The following is a 27,394-nucleotide window of genomic DNA, read 5'->3' on the forward strand; positions in this document are numbered from 1 at the left end:
AGCAGTTAAACTAGTTTTTATTCTCTCTGAATAGTTATAGAACATCAAGATCAGAATGAAAGCATATAAATTTATCAAGATAATAGTTATTTTCTCTAAGAAGTATTCCTATCTGTGACTGAATAATTAGCAGTGCTGTTTTGCCCAGAAATGCAAACCAGCATGTCACCTGGCTACTGCTACCTTGTCAGCATAATGTATTTCAGACTGAATTAGTCACTCCTGAAACAACACTAACCTTGTACTCCAGCTAGAGACAAATAACAAAGCCTTAACTTTTGGAGAAATAAAGCTTTCAGAACACACTTTCAAATGCATAACTCCATTTCTGGGGAGTAGGTACTGCTCCAGTGTACCTTTCCCCAGGCCTGAAAGTTATGTGCCACTTGAATTTAAAATGTCACACATGGGGAGGGAGAAGCTGTTGTGTGGTGAGTTCTCATGACTTAAAGTTATCCTTATCTGAATGCAGTACAAGTGTAAAGTCCAACCACGTGTTTGGGCTGCGGAGCACTTCCTGCCATTGGAGCACTGACTGAGAAACAAGGTCTGTACAGCCTGCAAGAAAGCAAAAGGAAAGGTTACAGGGTTACTTTCCACTTGGCTTTACCCAACTTCTAGCCCAACTGACTAGGTAACAAACCACCTGCTTATCCCACTTTTGTAACAATTTCAGTTGTTCTGTAGCTCCTGCAGCATTAATTACAATAAACTCTAGTTACACTTGAGAAGCATTTTTTTGGATCACTCTCAGCTTACAATAAAAAATATTTTTATTAGAGGACTTAAAAATAGCAGAATGGCACAAAGGCTCCAGCTTCAGTTCATCTCCTGTTATTTTAGTGCGTTACTTGGCCTAGGGCTTGGATAATCTTCACTCAGAAACAGGCAGTCCCTGGTCTAGCAGAAAGGAAAACACTTGGTAGGACAATCAAAAGCAGCTCATGAGGAAGCTTGGTAAAACTCCCCTGAAGTGCAGGGGTGAGAGACCCCACTGGGCAGTCCCAAGTGACAGTACCTCCCTGCTCAACTCCCAGTTAAACAGGGGCTCTTCAATGAGCAGTGGGTTCCTCACCCTTAAGAAAGAGGGCTCACTCTTACATCAGAACAGAGTCCAATACTTGCAAAAGGCCTTTCTGAGCAAGTTTCCCTTTCTTTATTTCCTGCTGACTGAATTGATTTGTGGATGTAAAATCATAAACACAAATATAAGCAAGGTTGGAGTCTACTTGATCACTAATTCTTATGCTTCCTTCTGATGAGACAGCAGTTAAAAGTGGCCAGTTAATAGAAAACAGCTCAAGGAACAAGTCTCAAAAAAAGTGCCCGGCTAGTTGACTCCACCCAACTTCTCTGAGCCTGTCTTCTGCATGGCTTCGTGCTAGAAACTGCCATGCAAACAAAGGGCTTTTCTGAAAATTCCCCCTGACACTCTTGAGCTGCTGTACAGACCTGAACTAAAACACAAGCATTGGTTCTTGTAGGCTACAAAGCCTTTGAATGCTTAGGTCAGGGTCTGTATGCATAGGCACGTGATAGCAGGTAATAAATCACACAGTGTTGTTATTAATTATTATTTATTATTTATTATTATTATTATTATTTTTATTATTATTTAGATGGTAAAAACCATGAACTTTTCCACCAAAGGTGGAAAGTAATCTTCAATTTTTAGTGATAAAGAACTTACTTGCACCAAGTTTGGCTCCTCCTAGGAACTGATCACTTGAGCTGAAATCTGACTGGTCCCAGACAGTCAAGTGCAGACATGCCTGCTGCAGCTGAGCTGGGGTAACACCATCAAAGACAAACAAGTGTTTCCACTGGGGAGAGGATTCTTTCTTCAGGACAGGAGACTTTCGCTTAACCTCTGCTTGGTCTGTCAGGATGAGACAACTTCCCAAGAAAACAGTGACAGTTCAGCAAGGCTACTGATTTCTCAACCAGAAAATGGAACATTTGCAATAGTCAGCTAGGGCCCTCTGGTTTGCCTTAAATAGCAAAGAAGTTCAGCTTAAGTGCAAGGCAGAACATTGTGATACTGTGTTTATTTTGGGACTTGCTCCTTTTCCTGTCTGCCTTCAGTGTGGATGCAAGTAAGCTCTTCTGATCTGCTTTTCCTTTGCTATCACTGACTGCTGTGGAAGTCTTCACTCCCCACTGTGTTACCCAGTACTGCCCATAACCTGCCTTGCATTAGATAAAATGTCCACCCATTTCACTGAAGACAGGTGCCACAGAGTGAAATGGCTTTATGAGGTGTAAGTGTATCATACTTCCAATGGTATCTGATGCCTGACAGTAGGAAAGTAAAACAAACCCACATAAAAGCTACTCAGTGGCACTGAAGAAAAATCTAGTCCCTTCTCTTAAAATGTTTAGAATGAAGCAAATAACAGTTTCTTTCTCAGTGTAGTGAAAGCTATATTTAGTACTGCAAAGGCACATCTGAAAATAGGAATAAAAATAAACTCTCAACTTGTACATTTTTCCCCCTTCTAATATCTAAAAGCAGGTACTTAAAATTGTGAACTCTAAATGTTAATGACATCAGTAAATTCTGAAGTTCCAGTCAGGACTCAAAGGTGTGACCCATTACTGCTCTGCTGAGTGCTGCTGTTGTGCAGACACTCAAATGCCATCACTACAAGGAAGTCTAAGAGTGTGGGCAATGCCAGTCTCCTGCTGAAAACACATTCATACATACCTTTGCACAGAATATGCATGACATATTTTCTATTTTAACTGTTAGGTCTCATACATACCCTTTAACAAATGAGTTCAGCATTCCAGCAGATCTCGGCATGGGCAAGTTCTTGGCCCCAAATATCATAACCTGAAGCTGGCAGCTGGAAGGTCCTTGGTCTTCTTTTCCTGAACCAAGAGCATTTATCAGATCAGATACGGAGTTAATGCAGCTGATAGCCTAAGATGCTGCTACAAATAACTAGGAAAATGACTAAGCAGTTCTACTGTGATAAGGACTCGTAGTGCTGTATTAGGATCATTTGAAAGATTTTAACCTGCTGTGAAATGTAAACACAGGGAAGTACCCACAGGAATGTTTAAATGAAAAAAAGCCAGAAGCAGGAGAAAGAGCCAAAAACCCAGTGTAACACTGCCTCTCTGTTACAGCTGAAGCAAGAGAGAGTAGAGAGGAAGTGCACAGGCATGCACAGGGAACAAAAATGGAAGAAAGCAAGCTACAGCTACTACAGCAATACTTTATGTACTTTACAAGTCTTTCATTACCAAAAACTGAAGCTTGACTGGGTATTTTGAATCTCACACTTTCCAAGAGAAAAATCCCTAAAATGAGACATCTGAAGGAAGCAGAGGGTGCTGGTCTGCTACCCCTGCAGCCATTTCCCTTCCAACTTTTTATGAAACTGGCAATCTCTGCCTTGGACATTTAAACTGCTGCAGCACCTCCAGAATAAGACATACTGTCAACACCATGACAGGCACAAGCAGTCCAGCCAAACAGCTGGATGCATCATTTTGCTGTCATTCGAATGCTGCTTTTGTTGGCATTAAAAAGAACAAAAATATTTAATGGGCAAACATTTGGAATTTAATAAATTAAAAATATGACACACCACAAACCACAGTTTGCACCAGCTGTTATCAGTGCCACACAAGAACTGTACATGAACACATTGTCAGTCCTTCACTGATCTGAAATTTTTTCTAGCCAAGTGATTCATGTGTGCTGAAGTGTCTTTATACCTTCAAACTGGAAATTTTTATACTGGGCTGGTACTGACAGTCTTGCAGACACGAGCAGTTCACCGCTGTACTGGATAAGATCATCTTCAGGCTTTTCAAGCTGAAGAAAGGGACATACAGAAACCTGCAAATCATTCTACTCCACATCATTCTCACAGCTTATTTTTTACATCTCTTACTAATAGGATGAATTGATAGCAATCCTCCCTCTATAACCTTAGAAAGCTGATCTTCTTCACAGCTTTCACTACACCCTGTTTTTAAGATACAACTAAGCACAAAAACTAAGAATCACCTTAGCTTTGAGCTGGTACCAGTTGAACAACTGCATTGACTTATCTTCGAAATTCCATGCTGCCAGTGGAATCTCCACCTCTCCCAAAAACACTCTGTGTTTGAGGGCTTCTGCATGCCACACAGAAATCTGAAGGTGCCGACTTCCCAGCTTTGAGTATTCAATCTTGTACTAGAAAGATAAACAGCATTTACAAACCAGCACACAGGATAGATGCAGGCCCATGCTCACAACCTGCTCAAAGGAAGCCCAAACACAGCATGGCTGAAGGCACCTGGACACAGACAGAGCCATGTTGTCTGAAGGTGCTTTGCAATTTACATCTTAGCCCACTACTTAAATGCTAAGTAGTACTCATCCAAATATGAAACAACATTCCAGGAATGCCTTGGACATCCTTACTGAAGTTTTTGGTTATTGATTCAGAACTTTAAATAATTCTTCACCATTTCTGCTGGGGTTTTTTATGCTTCTGTTTTACTCTCTCGGCAGAACAGGGCTGCTCTGGAGGTCAATTCAAGGTTAAGACACCAAATGAAGATGCTAAAACTTCCATTTAGATCAGTGGACACCTACTCAGTTCCATCAGCAGGGACAAGGAAGTAATTCAATTTGCTACTAATTAAAGCCCTGACCTATGCCTGCAGGAGCTGGTAAATGTAGTACCCAGCCTATGGGTGACTGGCACCCAGCTGTACTGGAAGCTGGAGGCAATGGCATGGATGGAAGCATCATCCCCCCAGTGGGGCTGCTGAGTCACAGCCTGGGTGTAGGCTCTGGGGAGAATCACCCTGGGTTACCCTGATTCCCAGAAGTGCTTACACACCTCTCACACATACAGCTATTTAATGCAGATGCCTTAATTTGCAGCTGAATCCCACTGAATTTTATCTTGGTGTCATGATGTAGTTTACCTGCATTGGCATGAAGCTTTTTTGACTGTTTCTGCTGCTCAGGACAAACTAAAAATTAAGCTGCTTTAAAAAGGTATCTCACTAAACTACCTTCAGTGTTCATGCAGCCAGCTCAGGCATGGCTCTCATGGTTCCTTTATCAGTTCTGTATGACATTAGCATTGAAAATATATTATAAAAGTTAGGACAAATTTTTCCAACTTCAGGCTCCTTTTTCTCCCATCTTAAATCCTATATACAGATTTTGGGATATATGAGAATGGCATACATTACACAGATTATTATTGTGGGGTTTTGTTATAGAATTTTAACAATGGTCTTCTCATTTTGCCTGTTTCCCTCACTACAGATTCCTGATGCTCTCACAGACAGATGGAGGTAACACTGAAACTTTTTCCTCCTTTGTTTCTTATCTCTTCCAAGAACAACATGGTTACTGAAGAACTCATCTTATGCGCTACTTCAGCTTGCCAATGCACACTAAAAAATGTTTTTTCAGTGATCTCAGTACAAAACTGGAGCTGGGAACAACCAAACACGACCCAACCCTCCCAGCTGACAGTACTCAGCTTCAGCTTCACAATTCATAAAGCATCTGTGAAGCAAGAATAATCACTCCTATTTTCTCCACACAGTTCTTAAAAGGATGCAAGAGGTAATATTGCAAGCCATTAAAGGTAATATTGCAAGGCATTAAGGAATTAAAATCATACCTCCTGGTCTCTGATGGGATTATTAGTGTTTGATGGCCTGGCATCAATTGCACAGGGAAAAGGAAGCAGAGAAGGTTTCAGAGGTGGTGGAATTCAGTCAGCATTCAGCTAACTGCAGAAAGACACTCCCAGTGCACTGGCAAAAGGGGTATCAGCTGAAATGAATACTTGTGTGAAATACTAACTGCTTTCAGTACAGTTAATACAAAAAATACAACCAGTTCCTGATGTAAAAAAAAAAAAAAAGTGTCTATAGAAGACATTTTCCACAAGGTAACTCAGAACAACACCAGAACTCATTAAGAGCATTGTATGGACAAAGGCAAACTCTTATAATGCTTTGCAGCTTACTAATTGAACTCCAAAAAACATTTCATCTTATTTGGACTAAAAAACATAATTCTCTTCATTACAGCTGTCACTGACTCCAAGATTTGCCCCATCAGAATTGCTCTGAATTAGAAAGATTGCACGTTACAAAAGGAGACATTCCCATGGAAAAGCAATACCTTCAAAGTCTCATTGAATTCTGGATCCACTGTGCTCTTTTTGACACTTGTCTTCCGCTTACTCCGAGGAGATTTATCAGGAAGTAAATAAACTTTAACATACCTTGTGGACAGAGAAAAGGATGTATGGAAAGGGACCAGAAGGAAACAAACAAAACAAAACAAAACAAAACCCCCACTCCACTAAACAATGAAGAAAAATGAATTACATGAAGGGAATTTTTCTTAATTCTTAAACAATTATACTGACTTCATAACTTTCCAAGCAATAAAATGGAAAATTGTTATTCATATCTCTTTTCAATAAAATCAGACAGACTATAAGGGTCCTTGCATATCACTCAGTTAGGGTGCCTCAATCATGTTCTAACTGATTAGGATCTGAATATTTTCTTTTCATACTCTTGGCCTCTGATAAAACAGCTGATAAGGAAGTCACCTTGTCAGTCATAGAGACAGCTTTATGATGAAAACAATCAGCATATTTATATGCTTAAAGAAAAACAAAAATCAGGTCAATCAACTTTAAAATCATTGCTGCCTCTTCTTGATGAAAATTCCTCATCTTTACAACAGTGAGTACAATGTAGCAAAAAAGTGGTATAATCACACAAATAATATGTCATAATTCATAGCTCCTACAAAAACTAATTGCTATAATCCTTCACTTTCATTCTAGTGGTTATTAGCTGAAGTATTCAAAATTGCCTTAATTAATTCAAGAAAAAAATAGTAAAAATTCTGGAAGTTGAGTTGGACCAATAACAAGCACCAATGACTCCTACCAAAAATTTGTAAGGTGTGTGTAGGGTACGTGTATATCAATACTTAGGTTATGCCCCTTAATTTGAGTTTAGCAGCCTGGATTTGTATCATGGCTTCAAAATTAAATAGACAATGCAGGCTCACAGCTTGCCACAGAGAGGGGTTATTGAAAACAATACTAAATAGTTTTGGGCTGTATTTTTAAAATATTTTTCAGATATTATTATTTAAAGTAATTTTAAAACAGCCTCTTAATTAACTTACTTGGTAAGTAAAATCAGCTCTATCTCAAATTGTCAGTGCAGAAATTGCACACCTTTACTATTCTTTCAAAACATATCTGTAGGTAAAACTACTTTTCTAAACAATCAGGCACTAGAAGTTTTGGCCTCTTACTCAAATCACTGCAGACCCATCTAATTAAAAAGTAACCAGTCAGACCTAAAACTAGTTAACAAACTAAATAACTCAATAGGGTTTAAAGAGCAGTTAAAAGACAGCTTTTTGGCAAGTGCATCGAGTGAGTACACTGACTGTACTTTTTCTCTTGGCTTGGAAACCAACGGAAATATATAAACATATACCACTAGAGAACATCATGTTCACTACACACTTCCCACACTGTCTTTCAGGCCTCCTGCAACTGTTTGCCTGGCTTAATTGCCAGGAGACTTAAAGTACCTTTTACCCACTTCTGAAGTGCTCCCAGACTGCCCCACTTCACAAGATTCTGTTTCAGCAAGGTTCCACTTTCCACACCAAACTTGTCTTTATGGACATCTTCTGAAGCTGCACAAAAGTCATACTCCTTCTGGGTCAAAGTGACTGCAACTCCTCAACTGCAATGCAGTCACTCAAGTGCTCCAACACGGTGTGACAGCAGGGGCAGTAGCAGGTAGCCAGGTACTCTGTCTGGTGACTGATTTTCTATGAATGGTTGTTGCTAAACTAAGCTAAAAGTTTCTACAGCATGTTTGATTCACAGAGTTAAGTATTTCTTCCTCTTAAAATAACAAATAATTAATATACAACTTTAGATTTTAAAATGTGTATATCTGCAATTTCTAATCTTACTGTAGTTGAAGGAGATGGATGCACAGAAGCAGTCTCTACAAAATACTTACGGGTTACACTTTTTCTTCTTCTCCTCTCCATAAGCCAGATTCTTGCATCCCTTTATGCAGACTTCTAAGATGCAAGCTTTGAAGATGTATCTTATGGCAAACTCTATCTCGCCCTTGACGTTAGCCTTGCCAAAATTGCCAGATTCAGTACAAGTGCTGTTAAGACTATACAAACTCCCCTAAGAAAAGACAAATGTTTAGGGAAAATGGGTTCATATCAAACAGGACAAAACATATATTTCCCCCAAATGTCATCATCTTCAGTGACATGGCTGATGAGCGACTGCAGATCATGAATATTTTTAAGGTAACCTGTATAAAGTATTCCATCACGCCCATAACAGCCCTGGAAATTATGACTGTAATTGCAATTCTACTGCTTTGCCTTTTTGTCTACAGAAAGCACTCTAGGCTAAGAAAATGCCTTCTTAGGTAACTTTTGAGATCTAGGAATTGCCTTCCAATCAAACAACTATGTGTCTTTCCATGAGAAAATGTGGTAACTGAAGGGATGAGAGTGAAAAAACCCTCTGAAATCTCAGAACGTGCAAAATACTGAACTTGACTGCTTTTAATACATAGCTCATAGGAGGGTACACTGCTGAGATGTTAGGTTCTATGATGTATTAAAGGAAGAAAGAGTGGCATTGCACAACCAGTATACACTCTAAACTATCCCCCCATTCCATATAAAAATCACCTACTCCACACGGCAGCAGACCATTGAGGAAAGGTCAAAATAGCAAGACATCTTGCTATTGTCAGATGTTGGTACATAAAGAAGGTATTTCCTAGCTCATCTCAGCCACTTTGTTCTCCTTTCTCCTACTCCTGCCTATAGGGCAAAGATTTGGATTCTGTCCATCCATCCATCCATCAGTGTCTACCAATTACAGAGGTCATGAAACTGCAAGGAAAGTCCACAGAAATAATTTCTGTGAGCCACAACAGACATGTAACTTTCTGGTGCTATCTAGCCTTTATGGTAACAACTTACCAACTCAAAATATTTAGGTCTCCATTCATTCATAATGAAACTCTTTAAGGTCAGCTCAAGAAATCTTTTTTTGTAGCACATGTCACCAAGACAGTTGTTGTGATTAATCTCAAGGAAACAGGAAACATTGTCCTAGATTGCTAACTGTGCTAGATAGCTGCTCTCTCTGATAATAAACACCAACCCACAAAAGACAGGTGAACCAAAGAGTTCTGCATTGTGCAACACAGCAGCTGAGAGTGCAGAGTAGTGTTTATAAGATTACACCTCTCTTCTATGCAGATGCTCTTCTACATTTGAGCAGCTTCTCAAACATTCATTTTACAGTCCACAACAACAACTTAACTAGATTAAAGAAGCTCTCTTATAAGCTCTAAGTAACATACAAACTTGATGAAAGAAGGGCGAGAGTGCTTACTGAGGAAGTCAACAGTTCAAAAGAACTGAGGTGTTAGGACTATTTTGACCTGATGCTTTGTTGCATGTGATCTTGCTCTCTCCACAAGACATTTCTCAGTGTAACAGGTCTCCCCTGCAACTTTGTTCAGCTCTGCTCTCTCACTCACTGACATATTTTTATTCTTCTGACCAGAAAATGCTCATTTTTCACCAAAATCCTTCATGATATAGGAATGCAGACAGATTTTTGTCTTAGCTTATATATCCTAGAAAAAGTTCTGCGAAAGTCCCCAGTATCTACTTCACAAAATGTCTTATTTAGAGAGGCTGCATAAGTGTTCCTATTTATGATTTGGACTAAATAGCACTATGTCTGTCTCCCACCTGAGCAGGGGTAACATACATTCAATGTAGAAATCACTCATCCTTTTGGTTCTGCAAATAGGGATTTAGCAATGGCTTCATGTCCTGCACACCTGCTGGCACAACTAGAACCAATGCCAGCTGGTAATCTGGAAGATACGTTCTCATGGAGCAGCCATCAACATCCAACACTTCCCAATAAAGGGAAGTTCAATGGAACTTGACCTTCCCCTTCATAAGACAGTAGAACATACTTCACTTTTAAGATTAGGCTGTCTATAGCCCGATTCAAATGATTGTCATTAGAATCACAAATGCCCCCCAAAACTGCCATCCATTTGTCAGTTTAACACCTCAGATACCACAGTGCAGTAAGCTAGGACAGAGCACCAAGGTCCTTGTGTGTGCTTATACTCCTCTGCAAAGGGAGCAGGCTGGTTTAATTTTGATTCCCTCAAAGTCATTTTAGTTCTCTTCCTCACAATATCAGTCATAGATTCTTTGAATATTTCATACTGCTTAACCTCACCACTAATACATAGAAATTAGCTTCCACAGCTAATCACAGAGCCTTTAAAGCACGTGCTGAATTCATTTAACACTGGCTTCCTTCTCTTTCATTTGCAGTATTCAGGATGCCATCCATCAGAGGATGATTCAGTGCCATTCTGCAAATGTATGAACTGCTCCCCTGGCTTTTGTCACTGTCAGCTTCCTCTTCATTCACTGACATCCTGACATTTGAATATCCACTGACATTTCCGTTACCACAGTTTTTGCAGGATACCAAAATCCTTCTCTTAAATGAAGTTTTAAGAGAAAAAGGTAGCTAACTAGGTTAGAAAGAACGACGTTCACAATCCCAATCCTAGCCTAAAATGTTAGTTGCATTTGAAAAATTCAGGAGAAGCTGATCTATTATTCATTGTTAATGGATATATCCATCTATCAAATATCTATTATTAATTTGATTTGGTTTATGCTGAAAGAAGTTTACAGCATTACTATCAAGACCATGTCAAAGGCAGTCGGTCTTTCATCAGACACAAACTCAAGTAAAATTCTTCCTTCGTTTTGTAATGTAATCAAAACCACACCATCTTCTGCACAAGATGTTAGTTTTTATATCTATTCCCATTAGGAACCTGCTCCATTGTCTTTCAGCTCTTTAACTTACATGTTTTCTGCCATCACAGAAAACTGCATCACTTGTGGGACTGGTTGTTACGTCTTCTTCATCCTTACAGTTCCTTTTGTTCAGAAATCCATTGCCATTTTGGTTCCCAGTGATTAGCTGCTGAAGACTTGGTGTACTTTTCATCTGTAAGAAATTCAGCAAGAATTTATTTCCTTTTTCTAATTTAAGAAAAAATGCCCTGATTTCTTCAGGAATGCTATCAGAAGAAAATTTAGTAAACAGCAATTTACTCTGATCACACAGGTGGCATGCTTTCAAAGACAATGTTGTAACTTGATTTAAATGCTGAGTTACAACTCTTTCATCCCATCTAGCAGTACATTCATTATATTCATGCTTTTCTAAAATCAGCATACCACTACCTACTCTAAGGATCATTACCACAGCAATTATTGAGAACAGTCTGCTAATAACAGACCAAAAGTAGCAATATACTAATAAGAGGCCTTGCTAGCCTTTAACACAGCAGTAATTTTGAAAGAAAAAAATAATCTTGCCTCAAGGAAATTAAAAATAGTATTTTGCAGTATGTGCAGTGACACATGCCCATGTATGTCTGCCTTTGCAAGAATGAATGTAAGTTGAAAGAGACCTGAAAATAAAAGTCATGAGTTCTTATTTAGCTTTGATTATATAAAAAGGTTAAATTTCTGAGGTGTTCTTGACTTTGCTTTGACCAAGTCCATTAAACTTTCCAATTTTCCCACAAAAACACTGATAATTTGTGGAAAATTAAGGCCTATAGTAGCAAAATTCCTTAGATTTACCTTCAGCCACCTCTGGCTCTATTAGCAACAGTTACTAGAATGAAGTGCCAGAAGACATGGCCAGAAATATGCTGAAGAAAGATTTTAACTCATTCTGCTACACCAATTCCCCTGGATAACACAATCTGTGAAATGTGTGTTCACAGTTCAATTGGCAGAAACGGAGTTAAGTTCAATTTCCATTTTACATGGTTAAGATCAAGAAAATAATTTATTTTAAAAAGTTGCATAACAGGGATTACCTGAGAGACTAAAAAGAATATAGTGTGATTGAATCAACAGAAAGAATCAGGACTTATTATTGTAAAAGAAACAGATAATATCTATTTATTGAGCCTGGAATCCTCTCCTGCACAATCAGCAGAAAGCACTAAAGAATGAAGAAAACTGAGGAGATAATATATTGAGATTGCTCCTGAAAAAATAGGATGTGCAATATCCAAACCAGCATGCTGTTGTTAAAAAACACAGAAATTGTTATGTGTATGTAACAGCCCTACCTTAAGAATAGAATCATAGAATCATAGAATTGGCTGGGTTGGAAGGGACCTCAGAGATCAAGTCCAACCCTTGAACCACGGTTGCAGTTGCTAGACCATGGCACTGAGTGCCACATCCAGTCTCTTTTTAAATATTTCCAGGGATGGAGAATCCACTACTTCCCTGGGCAGCCCATTCCAATGCCTGATCACTCTCTCCGTAAAGAAATTCTTTCTAATGTCCAACCTAAACTTCCCCTGGCAGAACTTAAGACCGTGCCCTCTTGTCTTGCTAGATGTTGTCATATCTTGTCATAATAGATGTAAGAATTCATTAAGTTCCTTTGTGAAAAGGAAACAGAAAATGCATTCAGAATATAGTCTCAAAAAGTACCCAAACAAAACCAAAACATTGTATTTCTCAGCAGAGAAAGTGTCCTCAGCTTCATAAAAACTTGAAACACCACCAATTTCACTTGCTAACCAAAACAACCTACTCCACACCAAATTTTAGCTTCTACTTGGACCAGAAGGACTTCACTGTTGTGTTAAACAGAACATACGTGACTGACAAGGCAACCTAACTACCAGTGCTAAACTTAGCATCAGGTCACATAAGCCAGAGTCCCTCCCAGCCCAGCTCTTAACATCTGCTGTCACAGGAGGAGTAACCCACAGCTACTGACACACCACAAAGAGCTTCCAAGAGCTTCCAACATCTCTGCTTGTTCCCCAGTGAGGTGGGTATAATTGCAGGTCCTTTAATGAACTTAGAGACTGATGGTAAGAGGCCCCAGGAAACACTATCCAAGTAACTTCCTAAACCCAGACTTTCCACTGTCTGGTAGGTCTTGTCATTAAATTGTTTTTTTCACTATTACTGAAATATAATCTTTTTCAACTTCAATCTGAAGGAACTGAGTTCTGAACATACCAATCTGGAAAATTTTCTTATGAAACAGATGGTGTTTTTGAGACTGAAGTGATCCCCCAGTCTTGGACTCTGCACATTCAAAACGGCAGAGTTACAGCTATTGCTCTCCAGACATTCCTAGGGAAAGATGCACATGTTCTAGGGGGGGGGGAAAAAAAAATCTGTTTTGATTCATTCTCTGAAGGTGTAAGTTCTTTCTGGAGTGGAAATTGCAACAGGTAAAATTTCTACGTCGTGTTTTGGTATAAATTTGAGTAATTAGTTGTTTTGCAAGTGTAATTTAAAACATGTTTTGTTCCCAAACTAAAGTCATAGTTCTGGTAGAAATGTAATTATATAACCTCATTTAAAGAAAAAGAAGATGAAAAATAAAATAAATAAATAAATGGAAGAAAATGCAATAGTGTCATTGACAGAGATTAAAAATATTTTAAAAAATTGAAGATACAAAAAGGCATCATATAAGCTCAGGGACAGATGAGTAACATTTCTTTCAATATTAAAAAAAGAAAAAACTAAATGGCAGAGATGACATTCATTAGAATGAAAAATTAACAGTAATCCTAGCAAGACTAAAATTCTAGTTTAAAAACTGACTGGTTTGAATGAAACAAAAGCTCTCAGGTCCAGAAAAACAGAGCTCTGACACACAAACAACATTGAAATCTGTCTTTCAAAATTTGTAATGCAAAAAGTGGGCCTAATTTAACTCCTAAATCTTTAAATGGCCAGTGAAAAAAAACGACACAAATAATTCTCAAAACATAGCTCAAACAAAACGTTGCTGTCTTTGAATCAGGACAGGCTGTGTATGATCAGCAGACAATGAAGCACAGTTTAAAGTCATAGTTTCTCTGACTCCAATGTTTTAGGATGCATTACAAGAGCTGTGCTCTGCCAGAGGAATAAGTAACACTGAAGTGGGGGCTTGCCACAATGAAAGCAGCATTCAAGTAGTTAATATTGTTGCAAATTTTGTTTATAATATCATTGCATGCAAAAATACCAGAAACAATTTTGGAGAATTCACAGACCTTGCTGGACCAAATCAAACCACTAGTCCAGGCAGGCTGACAACTTGTCTCTTCCATTTATCAAAGCCTAACACTTCAGAGGGAAGAGAAAAGTGTGCACCAGGGGAGCTGTGAGTAACATCTGCCATGAGGTCTGGCCCAAAGCAAAAGCTTTTCTGAGCAACAAATTCAGGGACCACGCAGACCACAGTGTGTTTCCACTATGTGGAAAATTGAGCAGGGACAAAGCTCAGTCACTTGAGATGTGAAAGTGTACAAAAAAAACCCCAACAAAATTCAGTGTCATTTTAAAGCAGATATGTGACATCACCTTCAGCTATGCACAATTTGTGGAAAAACAGATGACTGGATTTTCTTAAACTTCTCAAGAAAACAATGAAAGCCAGAGACTGTAACCAAAGCAAAAGGAAAAGGGAAGTTGCCCAGCAACTAACAGCAGTCAATGTTCTCTCCTTGTCAAATTAAAAAGTGCTCAGGTGGATTTTGGATGGTCATGGCTTGGTCCTGTTCAGCAGCAACAGGAGGAGGACAAGACAGAGCACCTTCCTGCAGCCTAAAAATCACACAGAGCAGACATCAATCAGCCTCAACAGAGTCTGTGAGAACAGGAGAGCAAAATGACCCATTCTCTGTCTCTCTGTGAGGGTCTTCAGGAGACATCAGTTTAACATTTCAGCTCTGGGCTGAGATCAAGTGTGCAGACTCAGTCAAAAATCCAGTGAAGAATCAGAGTTCTGGCTACAGTCAGTGAATATCAGCTAAGCCATGTTTGTCTAATAAAAGTTAAATTCCACCGTGTAAGTCATCATTCTTAAAAACACATTCCATTGCTGGAAAAGCCCTCACAGTTAGAGACTGTGTATAATAATATGGATACCCTGCTTGTAATGTTGATGGCAGTGTCAGACTGGCTCCTTCTCTGCTTCCTTCTTTCCACGTTCTGCCCAGGATCTGTGGTTAGGAGACGTCTGTCAGCCATGTCATTCTGGGACTTAGAGATTTCTACAGTGAAAATAAAGAAAAGAAAACAACACACAAAACCAACCAAACATGGCAAGCAATTCTGTGGATTCATAGGCTAATTCTGTAGCTTTCAAACTTTCATCCTGCAATTTTAGTATTGATCCCCTAAGAGTAAGAAACAGATGAGAAGACAAATGCTTGTCCCACTTAGTATAACTACCTTGGCTGTCTAAATCTTTCCTGCTGTTTCAACTGGAAATTATACTCCTTGCTTCCTATCATTATAGCTGCTGCAAGGAATTGTTGTATGCTATCAAATACAGTTTCTTTGCAGAAGTAGCTATCACAGCCTTTATATGTAGTTTGATTTGTAAAGCAGCTTGGTTTGGTTCAGGATAAAAGCAAGATCATTATGACAATATAAAGCAACACAACAATAGAAATTAAAAAGCAGTGCATATTGGAAAATATTCAGAAAGTTATCAAAAATATGTATGAAAAGAGAGATACTACATACTCTGGTCCAAAACCATATATAATTTTAAGAACACAAATAGCTCTAATTGACTTCAATGACATTACTCATATGTAAAAGCTTATGTCTATGCTTAAGTACTTTACTGAATTAACATTTCAATTACATCTAGCTTATTGTCAAAATCTATAGCACAAATGGATATTTAGTGCACCACTTTTTACTTCTCATTCCTCAGGGTACAGTGAGAACTTCACTTCAAGGCAGCACTCATCCTTGATTTCTGAAGTTGAAAACTAGCAGGCTTAGCAACAGACACTTTGTTGTAAATCCCAGATAGTCTCTCATGAAGAATTAATAGCTTCTAAGTGGTAGGTGAAATAGCTATCATATGTTTAATTCATACAGAAGAAATAAATGTTTCTCTCACAACATGAACCTCTGTGGAGGAGCCTCAGACAGCAGACAGTATCTCACAGTGGTATTTGAAAACAATGGCACTCTGAAGTGTGATTTTTAAAGTCACTGGATTAGTTTAGTAGCAGCAGTCAGTTCTCAGATGTGCACACAGAGTACAGTAAACCACTATAGCATTGTGTGACATATTCATAGGCAGGTTCAATTAAGTAAGTAATCTCTGACTGCAAATGAAACCAGATTTTTAAAACACACAGTGCAATCACAGATGACAAAAGAGACTGAAGTGAGACATCTGAAATAGATACAATGTAAGTAGCTTGACCAGCAGTAGAGGCAGAAACACAGGCTTGCCTCACACTCCTAAAATCACCTGGTTACAGTACAGGTTATTGTGAGGAAAAACATGATTGTTCAGTTTCCATGTTTTGCTTTCTGTATCCAAGTGGTCACTAAGACAGACACTAACTCTAGTGCCAAGGGTGATTTTGCACTGCAAATAAAACTACAACTACAACAGCAACTCATTTTACATTCACCAAATAGCAACCATTGGATTATAATTTCCTGTTGCTGCCAAACCACACTGGAACAGGAGGGAACAGCATAAAAAGCAGACTGTACAACAGCAGCATTGTGCTCCACAGGCTGATCCTGTGCTCTTGCTGCTCTCAGACATGCACACACACACACTGGCTCCTGTGATGGAATCAGGAGGCATAACAAGGTTCTCCAGGTTTACTTACTGCAGTACACAAGAGCTGGGTGTACTAAACACCTCTGCAAACCAGAACATTTTTGTCTAGATAAGATACAGAGTACTAACTTTAAACACTCACGACTGAAAGTCTTTATCAACAGAGTACAAGGTTTCATTAAGAGGCCATATTGTCTGAAAGAGCTGTTTTCCTAAGTCAAGAAGCACAAGCCTCTGTAAAAAACTTCCTAGATGTTTTAATAATTGACTTCAGCGATTGCAACAGCCTGTTATTTTCTCACAAATTAAAAGGTTCTGTCCTAACTGAGGATGATAACACTTGAGTGGGGTTTCACCTACAGCTGAACTCAGTTATCAGCTTGCTGCCATCCCCCTCTGCAACCATTGCTCTTCCTCCTCAATCCCTGGCTCCTGGCCACACAGCCCAGCAACTTCTGCTGTGCAGGCTCCAATGTATATAACCTATCTTGAACCTATTTAACTCACTAAGCCAGCAGAAAAGTACCAATGTGTTTCATCTGGATTAATGTTCTGCATAAAACCAAAACCAGAGAGAAATATGTGGGGGAAGTTGGACCTTCCTTTTGGCAGCAGAGAACTGCTAAATTAGCTTGCTGCAGTCCTGACAGTCTTTACTAGTAACTCTGAGGTATGACCAGGCCTCAAACTGACAGAATGCAGAATAAATTATTTTGATTTCAATCCTGTGATGCCTCAGCTAGCTGCTTGTGGTAACCAAGTATCCTATGCTACCCTACACTGCATGTCTGTACAGAAGAGACCTACACCTCACTTCTGTCCAGATGAGACAGCCACTGTGTCTCTGCATAGCTTTAATAATTGTTCACAGAGACATAACATCTAATTTGTGCAGTTAAAAGAGAACAGGCCTTTAGGGTGGGTGGATGAAGTCAGAGAAAAGACCAAACAAGAGCTAAGACAAGAGTTAGGGAGAAAGTCAGAAAGGCACTAAAGCCAAATTTTCTGAGGTCTAATCTCACATTTGGGGTCATCTGAGATGAAGGCAGCAAGTAAACACTAAGTTTCTTTTAAATACATGCAAATCTGCAAGCCTCTGTAATCCTCTCAAGGCTCAGGAAGTAGTTTCCCTCTGGTCACAGGGGCCTTTAATCTGCTCTTCAAAAATGCCCACTCTCCTCCTTGTAGTCATCTCCCTTAAAGATGCATACAGTCTGCACCCTTAAGAACAGCAAGCAGCATAAGTGAATGGCAGGAACCAAAAGGATCAGAATGAAAACAGGAGTTGTTAGGACTGCCTGAGAAGCATACATTAAGGCTCTTAGAAGTATACATTGAAAAAAACCCACATTACTAGACAGACTGAGAAAAAGGAAGGAAGTCCTCTGGGAAATTGAAATTTTCATTCAAATTAAACTCTACTTCTGTTACTTGGTAGATTCTTTGACAGGGCCAGATAACAGATCACTACAGTAAAACATGTTTATTATGCTCTGCTAACATGAGTTAAATATATTGTAACTGAACACCCAAGTAAACTTAAGAATTAGTCTTTTCACATCTTTCCAAGAAAGGCATTCTGGGTTGGTATCACCAGCTTCTTAAACAACTAGCAACATACTGAAGGAGAATTAGACTTACTGTATTATTTTGCAGGTTGGCTCAGTGTTGGCATTAGTCATTTCAACCATTACTCAATAACATTTGTTTATAGCTACTTTTTTGCCAACACTGGCAAAAAACAAATGAAATATTTGACTATAAAACTCTAGAATGACAAAGCACTGAAAGTTACTTACTTTTTATATGTGTTGTGAGAGACAAAAACAAGTTTTCCACAGATTTATTAAAACGTTTTGACTGGCTGAGTTCCTGCAAATGGGAGATACCACGAGTAAGAAAACACAAAATCTTTGCTGCTTTAAAATTTCCAAAATCACATATCTACAGACCACAAAGTAACCAGATGGTAAGGCTGCAGCTCTTTGCTAGCTTGTGAAGACAAATATATCTGCAGACATATGTTGACATGGTTGGAAACTGTCTCACCAGTGTACAAAGATGGAAAACAATCCTTTCAGTTTCATACTCTTTGATACACAAGTGGAACTCCGTGTAGTGAGATCACATAGCAATTTCATAAATACAGCTAATTACATCTCTTATTTGTTGTAAGGCATTCAATACTTCAAGTAGGAAAGTCCTAGCTATTACAGGTGCTCTTGTGTATCTGAATCATCAAAACCCAGATAAGCACATACTAGAGTTTCTACAGAATTGCAATGGACTTCAGAACTCAGTCCAAAATGAACTGAAATAGGAATTTAGTACGAGTTCAGAGAGTTCTAAGCCACAATATACAACTCTGTCCACTAGGGCCTGTAATGTAAAAGGCAACCATCAAATTCACTGTTTTTCACTCAGTAATGTAAGTGGCACATGGACTGATCCCTTTATAAATTACTATTGAATACCATATGATTGTGGGAGCCTTCGGGCTGCAGGGGACCTCAGGAGATCTCAGTCCAGCCTTCCCGTAGTGAGGCACCAAAAAACAGGTGCAGTATTCTTCCCTTAAAGCTTCCCTTAAAAACTGAAAAATAATTGGGAACATCCCTCATGACAGACTCTGACCTTTCCCTCCTACTACCCATGCAGCATACAAAAAATGACAGAGGAACATAAAGCAGCATTCAAATTGCAACATGATGCTACAACAGTTGCTAATTACTGCATTTCTGTGGCTGGCCTTTTCATATAGATGGGTGTGTATGTATATTTGGCAGATATGTATACTTACTGTCACATTGCTTGCTGCTGTGGAACCTGTGAAAGGCGGTGGAGTTGGAGGGACGACAGAAATGTTACTAGAAATTTAAGAGACAAAACCAGTGTAAAAATTAATATATATTGTGCTAATAGATGGATAAGTAAGCCACATTTCTGCACAGTATCTTTATTGTCTTTTTTCCTGCAATGTAAAGATCTGGGTTGAGAACTGGGTCTTCAAGAGTTGCAGCACAAGTTTTTTCCCTGTTTATAATAATTGGGACCTACTGTATTCTCTAGATTCACCTGCTCCAGGCAGAATTATTAATTTAAAACAAACAGGAAGACCTAATTTAGAACAGGCTTTCTAGACTTCTATATGTCTGGCGGTATTTCAGTCTGTGTCCAAAATGTTAAAACACAGCTCCCACGTAAACACCCCATCTCCGTTTCAGAGATTTTTTCAGAAAAGTCATCTTCATTTTCAATACTAAAAGGATCCTTCCTTGCCTGAACCCAGAGCTACTAGAGCCACTTCATGCCAGTCCAGCCATTTCATCTGTCTTAAACAGTCCAGGTTTGTGAAAAAAAAAAATCTGTTATCTGACTGAGTCTGATAACAGCATTATTACAGATCCCTAAAGGCAGATGGTGAACTTTTATTTTCTCTGTTACCACATCTGGAAAAAACAAGTCCTTATGCAGCCCTGGTTAGGATTATATCTAGCTGCCTGTAAGTTTCTGTCTTATGCAGCTATGCCTTGATAGACAATTATAAAAAAAAAATGAGGGCATCCCTTTGTATCCTATTTTACTTTTTTTTTCTTTAAAGGAAGAGGGTTTCTTTTCTAAAATACAGCTTAAGTAGGCTGCTATTTCATTATACATTACTGGCAACTGACATACTTCAGTATGGTCATGATTAAGCAAAAAGCCAAAGTACTTACTCAGTGTAAAATGGATTTTTTACTTGTTTTAAGTTTCTGTAATCAGACACTCCTTACTGAATAGAGAACTCACCTAATATTTAATCTAAAGCTATCAAATCAGCAATATCTCCCACTGAGCAAATAATAATGCTATTACTATTGTAGGTATTAAATAAATTTCACCTCCGATGATTCAAAAGTAGTATATAATTTTGAAAGATGATGGTGTAAACAAGCATGCAAAAATACAAGCAGATATTAGAGAAATACTGCAGATCTCTTCATTTCAAGCAAACAAGAAACTGTAACCTTTAACATAGTACTCTCATTTGCACTTGAGACCATTTCTATGGATCATTGAGAGATAAAACTGGTATTTTTTCTATGGTTTTATCATTTGTACTCCAAAGGTATTGAAATTTGTTTTTATAAAGAATAAAAAAAAAAAAATACAAACAGCTGGCTGGTTTATAACATACAATATATTGCCTATACAAATTCTTGGTGTCCTAGGACCATTTGTTCTTTTATGAGTCTTACCTCAGTTTCTGATAAGATTTCAAGAGCTTTGCACCAACTGTTTCATGTCTGCCTGTGAAGGAGAAAAAAACCAAACCACAAGCACTTAAAGGTGATTTAACAGTAACTGCAGTCACTAATGCCTGCATACTTTTAAAAATCAGTGCCTTTTCAGGAGCTGGCCTGTATTTACAGAAGCTCACTGGCACACAAGCCAGGAGTGAATCCCCCACCTGACATACCAGTGTACATGCCAAGCAACACACCAGACTCTCCTGTATCACAAACTCTATCATCATTTCACCTTCCCCTCTCACAGGTGAGATGTTCAGACCAAGTCTCCACAAATGGTGAGGACACTGATGTAGGGATGTTAACAGACCCATTTGCTACAGGCTGCAAAGTGCCCATGGCGCTGAAGCACACTTCAACCATGAACCTCAAACACTATGGATAGCTTGAAAATGTGTATGACAGCAGACACTTGGTCACCTCTTGCATCTCATGAAAAATTCCTTTTCCTTCTCCTCCTAGAGACCTGAACAATCATGAAAGAACATGACTAGCTCACAAAAATGAGCAAACCCCTTTGCTACAGCCATCTCCTCTGTGGGGCAATAGGAACCATGCCACGTTACTAAGGTGAGCAGCCACATGACTTAAAAAAACAAAACAAAACAAAAAAAGGAGCAGGGGATCCATCAGGCATGAACCATGACTCAAAAATATAGTTTCTTCCTGAGTGATCACAAACAGCAAGGAGGGCTAAATGCATGTAACAAATGACCGACTGAAAATACCTGGGAGTGGCTATAATCACTAATCATTCCTAATACAGAATTCCTGATATAGAACCATTCCTAACACTGTATGTGATGGTGGTAAAAACAGCAATCAACTTATTGAGGTTCAAATATTAATCAGAACTCCAGAATTAATGCTCTTTTGTTATAATACTGATTTATTGCAGCATTAAATGATTTCTTAAATTTTTAAAATTTATTAGTCTGCAAAGACAACCTACGACTTTTATGAACATATTGATATACTTTTTTTGTTTGTTTTTTTACTCTGCAACATGAGAAAACTTCACTGAAACGTTTTTTGGGTTTTTTTTCAGTTGAATGTATTTTACAGGACACTTCACTTGTGTTATGTTTTCAAACCAAAAGAGGGCACTGTTTCTCCAGGCTTGAACGATACATAACCACAAAGGCTGCTGTGTTGCGAAGTTTGCCATTTTTTAATCTTTAATTGTATCGGTTGGTCTAATCAAAAGGAACTAACCAAAACATATTTTCCCCTGCACACTTATCTTCTGTATATCCTTAGACCTTTGTGACTTCAACAGTATTCCTAATAGAATAACAAAACAAAATGCTTCCATTACCCACAAACTTTTGATAATGCAAGGTGAAGAACTCATTTATCTTACTGGAAAGAAGGAGAGTCAGTACCTTGCAACATCAGATTCAGTATCTGAGAACAACATAGCATTTTTCCAGTATCTGTGAGAGACTGTTAAAAATACCAGCTTCAGACTTGCTGAAAGGAGCATGAGGGAAAATTATTAATAACCTTTTTGGTCAACTACCATGCTTTAAATGATCAGTCAACTAATATATTAGAATCGGAAATTGTGTGAGCTGGAGGGGAAGACAGTGAAATCTTTCAGATTCTAAATTATTTTAATAGGAAGTGAGGCTCAGCTTCTTAATATATTACCTGCTGTCTGCTGTGAATACTTACTACTGAAAATCTGCCTAAATATGTTCCTTCATTTATAAACTTCTTCCCGTTCAAGTTTCCCAAGATATATTTAGGGTCCCGTGTTTTCCATCTTACCAGTTATCCTTACATCTACATACAACACAGATACTGGAAGTGAAACTGTGACATTTAGCTACAGTCAGGCACAAAGTGAAACAGCTGCTTATCTGAAGTGGTGCTTCAAGGGAAAAAGGAAGGAAATTGTCTCCACCTCATTAATCATTGTAGGTAAAAATGATAGACCAACACCCCTTGGTTGGGAAAACACACTCCCCATGGGAGAATCCATCCACATCCACCCTAATTTCTTTTAGAGCTTTGTATTATCACTTGCACAGAAAAGACTGAACACTAGATACTGACACAGCTGGCTGAAAGTAAAGAAACACTGAGTGTTTAGCTCCCTATTGATTTACAGCTATATATGAGTTTTTGTTTTGTTTATTGTTTGTTTGTTGTTTGTTTCTTAATTCCATTCTTTCATTTCTTTAAGCTTTAGAACTTTCTCAGAGAAAAGAACTGAACTTTTAATTTTGACAAAGTGCAAGATCATTTCCTTCCTGAATATATATTTTTAATTTTCTATATTTATTTTATGTCATTATATTTTTTAGAAGCTTTACAAGCTCACTAACTCAAACTGAGACAGTCAGCAATTTTCTTATTCTCATTACTTATAGAAAATAAATTGTACTTTTAAATGCATTCTGCTAGTTTGTGTTCATGTTTTATTTAGTGCATAGACAGAGGCACTGCACGATAACTTCTGAGAAGTCTCTCACCAAGTAAAAGAAACATTAAATACAGTGGCAGAATATGTTCTGTGTTTCGCTTAGGTGAGGATGCCCAAACCAGCACAGGACTACACATTACACAGCAGTTTAACATCTGTTCCAGCAATTACCTTCACCTGGGTATTTCTTGGCTCTTTCCTCAAAGAACCATTCACCAGCCTTTACTTTCACATCTCTGAAAAACAAACAAAAGACATTTGAGTCAACATTTTCCAGCCTGTATGTCTTCAAATATTTGAGTACCATTTAAAAATGCAACAATATTTCTTAATCCTATCATAAACCGAGGATTTAACAACTGATTTTGCAGCAGAGCTCCAAACAAAGGACTCCTCACCCCATATTTTTTCCCCATTTTTCCTATGTAGGACTGCTCAGGGAAAGCCATATAGACACTGTTCTAGCCATTGCTCTAAAGCCTGGGGAGTCCTGGGTCCACTCCAGTCTATACAACCAACCTGCATAACAGCCCCAGACACTTGTGCTGACACCTGCAGCCTAATCTGAGGAGCAGGGAATGGGTCAATGGGTCAGTGACAGGGGATATGATCCCAAGAAGGACCTGGGGGATGGTCCTATGGTGCAGCACTGAGCATCACACCTTGATCCTGTGATGGCTTCATGACCTTCCTGTCTCCATTTTGTGGGGGCAAACATCACTGTGTCATAAACAGGCACCAGGACCACAGCATTAGAAAAGTAATGATTGACAAGTATAAAATGATATCAGACTAAATAGCTCTGTCAAAAGCAGATTTGCAGGAGGTTTGACTCCTGCATTTTGTCGTCTCCAGCTGAACTAGACAAAGTCTGCAATCTGGACTCCAATCTGAATAGGGAGCAAAATAAATGCATCAAAATTTAATGTCTGCTCTCTATCAGATATAGATGAAAATAATCTGCCTATTTTATGTATAAATTGCAAAATACTCTGAGGATTAACAGAACACCTTTTTAATTATATAATCTCTTCCAAAATATAGAAAATTACTTCAAACTAGTAGTAGAAATTAATTTAGCTTAAGACCAATACTTGCCTTACATTTTGCAGGAATTATTTAAGTCTCATATTAGCACCTTTAGAGGGTGTAAAGTGGTGCATTAATCTTGTGTTGGCATAAAGTAAAATTTCACCCAAATCCTCACCCTTTGTACAAGGGATGTATGTCATCCAGCACAGCTGAGTCATTTTCAAAACTCTCTTTCGTTGCCTACATTCTTTGCCATTTTTCACCAAATGTGACGACACAGATAAACTGATGAATAGAAGGGACTAGAATGGAGTATTTTGACATAAAACTTGAAAAAAGAAAAAAAGGTAAAAGAACAATCGCTTCTCATTTCCTGGAAAACAAAACCAACCTTACTTATAGTAAAAACAATGTCATCAAGGTAAACAAATTGGGATTTCTGACCTCATTTAATTCCTGATAAAGGTATTAACGCTTTTAAAATTTAGATGTGACATTACTTCAGATTATTCATCAATCTAGCTTCCTCTCTCCTGTAGTATGAGGCAACTACATAATTTGTAGGAAATTGTCAAGAAATTAGATGTATGATGCTAGAGTACAGCACCTTCAGCAACTTGGTATGACGTACTGCTTCAGTATTGAGTCAGGGGAAGGAGTTCTATCTAAAGCTCAGAAACTAATGATTGCTCCTACACTTTGCCATTATTATGTTTGCCACCAACCTACCTTGAGTATCTATTTTGCTGAATACTGGAAGGGAAATCTTGACCACATGAATCGCAACATAAAATTCCCATTTTTTTTCATTGCTACAACAACTTCATCTGACATTTACAATTCCACCAGGGGATTTGTTTCATTAACTACTTGAAGCAACAGATACACAACAAAAAGCAGTGCGGATCCCCTGGATAACCAGTGCAGAACAGCAGCAAAATGCCTTACCCATGAGCATAACAAATGGTGCACTTCCAGATGCAGGGGCTGAGGCAGACACGGCAGGCAGAGCACACCCGGTGGCTGCACCCATTGCAGACTGCACCTCTGTTCACCAGCATCCCGAGTGATCTCTGACAGCGAGCACAAGATCTCTCCCGATATTCGCGGCTTAGGTTTCTTGCCCCTTTCCACCGAAGCTGCTGCAGCTGCATTTTCAATCTCCTAATCCACCAGGGAAATAAATAACTGAGTAGATAAATAAAATTTAAATAGTCCAGACCTCCCCCCCCCCCCCGCATAAATCACAAGCTAAAAACCTGTTGGTTGCCCTGATATTGCCTTGATTGGGCAATACCAGTGGGAGACAGTGCTCCCAGGTCTGACCTCCGCTGAGCACAGTGTCTGAAGCACTTTTTGCACTGTGACTGTACATGCAATCACAACTGGGCATACACAGACATTTCCCAGTATAAAAGGGGTTCTGCTCATGGCATTTATGCACACTCGGGGCAGGGCACTGAAACTGTTTATGTAAGTGATTATATATGATTATGCCTATGATTGTGTACAAAAACTGAGACTGGATGGTGTTACTTTTGAGATGGTTTTTATCGTATTTATCCAAAAATCAAATCTCCTATCATGTAAAAATAATCGTAACAAATGGGTAATCTAAAAGTTAAATGAAAACCACAGACCAAAGTATCAAAACCTCTCCCTTTCATTAACATCCATTACACATACCAAAAATCAAGATGTACATTTTTGATAGCTACATTTGCCAGGCATTTTCTAACCAATTTGGATTTTCTTTATAACCCTTTACTTTTCACAATGATTTAATATGTCCAGTAATACTTATATAAATATTTGCTGTAACCAGATTTAAGTTTCTACAACACAAATAACCTATTTTACACGGGGATGCAATGTGACAAAACAAGGTACAAGCTGCAAGGAAATCCCTGCTCTATTCCTGAAACAAAGCCAATAAAACACTGGATGATTACCCTTTATCTTTCACAACTTAAACACGTACATAGTGTAAAATAATTAATCAGAATAATTTTCCTAATCAGTGACTACTGACACTAGCAACAACAGCAACAACCACTGGGACATTGTGGCATGCTTTCTATCCATTGTATATGAGACACAACAGTGATGGATTCAACACAGTGAGCCAGCATCCAGTGATATCTAACTCCAGTTTTGGCACAGCATGTGTCAAATAAGCCCCAAAAAGATCTGAACATGTTCTGTGTTACCAGAACTCCATAGGCATGCACAGGAATAGGAAGAGAATACCATAAAGCCTTCACAGGAGAAATACAGGCAGCAACTGAATTTTCTATGAAGGCTACAAGTAAAATTCATCAAGTAGATTGTTCATTGAGCAGTATTTGCTCATCTTTACTGTAAAGAAGTCAATAGTTGTAGTAAATCCAAGAGGCTCTAGATAACCCTTAGGCTTCCCAAAGACTAAAAAGGTGTGAGCTAACAAGAAATTTTAAAAAAGGAACACAATTGGGAGGGCACCAAAGAGGAAGAAAAGTACTGCTGAGAAAAAAAGCAACAGAAATACAGGAAGAGGGGAATAGCAGATACCTTATTCTTTCCTCCTCCGTTTTTCTCACAGTCTGGTCACGGTACAGAACTTCCAGAACAGCTTCTCGCTCCAGTTCCTTAAGGAAGCTTAGATCAAATTCAACAGCCATTTTCACAAAAAATTTCACTTATCTTATAGACTCCTGTCCTATGGTTCTACCACATCCAGAATGATTGATACTACTTTATAAAGTACAGTGCAGACTGAGTGTTGACTGTCTGTGCTCTTACTTGATTGGTGATACGTTTCACTGTGTCATACCCTTGAAGAGAAAAACAACTGTGTCTGCTTTCACACAAGTCATCATTTAAGAGTCTCA

At 38.5% G+C, this 27,394-nt stretch overlaps 1 protein-coding gene across 2 annotated transcripts; it reads right to left on the reverse strand.

The window, feature by feature from the left end:
* Positions 1-277: 277 nt before the first annotated feature.
* Positions 278-27,184, reverse strand: SYTL3 (synaptotagmin like 3). 2 transcript variants are annotated; one of them, XM_008496880.2, is made up of 17 exons: positions 27,075-27,184; positions 25,473-25,688; positions 23,664-23,728; positions 21,011-21,062; positions 19,573-19,639; positions 18,572-18,644; positions 15,098-15,222; positions 10,986-11,129; positions 8,050-8,228; positions 6,161-6,263; positions 4,025-4,195; positions 3,730-3,829; positions 2,766-2,874; positions 1,691-1,896; positions 1,467-1,477; position 1,076; positions 278-558 (listed from the first exon to the last, which is right to left on the reverse strand). In XM_008496880.2, the coding sequence occupies exons 1-17, from the start codon at positions 27,182-27,184 to the stop codon at positions 440-442; spliced, it is 1,851 nt and encodes a 616-aa protein (XP_008495102.1). In that variant the 3' UTR covers positions 278-439. The 2 variants fall into 2 exon arrangements, with proteins under 2 accessions (XP_008495102.1, XP_008495101.1); XM_008496879.2 differs by lacking the exons at position 1,076; positions 1,467-1,477 and adding an exon at positions 19,218-19,223 and having other exon boundaries at positions 278-559; positions 1,680-1,896.
* Positions 27,185-27,394: the final 210 nt, after the last annotated feature.

This window comes from Calypte anna, chromosome 3 (assembly GCF_003957555.1).
Source record: "Calypte anna isolate BGI_N300 chromosome 3, bCalAnn1_v1.p, whole genome shotgun sequence".
NCBI classification, from domain to species: Eukaryota; Metazoa; Chordata; class Aves; order Apodiformes; family Trochilidae; genus Calypte; species Calypte anna.

Coding starts and splice junctions, on each gene's coding strand:
- SYTL3 (XM_008496879.2), bottom strand. CDS start 27,184: ATGGCTGTTGAATTTGATCTAAGCTTCCTTAAGGAACTGGAGCGAGAA. Junction 23,729..25,472: donor ACCATTTGTTATGCTCATGG/GTAAGGCATTTT, acceptor TTTGTTTTTCAG/AGATGTGAAAGTAAAGGCTG. Junction 2,875..3,729: donor TAAAAATTTCCAGTTTGAAG/GTATAAAGACAC, acceptor CTCTTGGTTCAG/GAAAAGAAGACCAAGGACCT.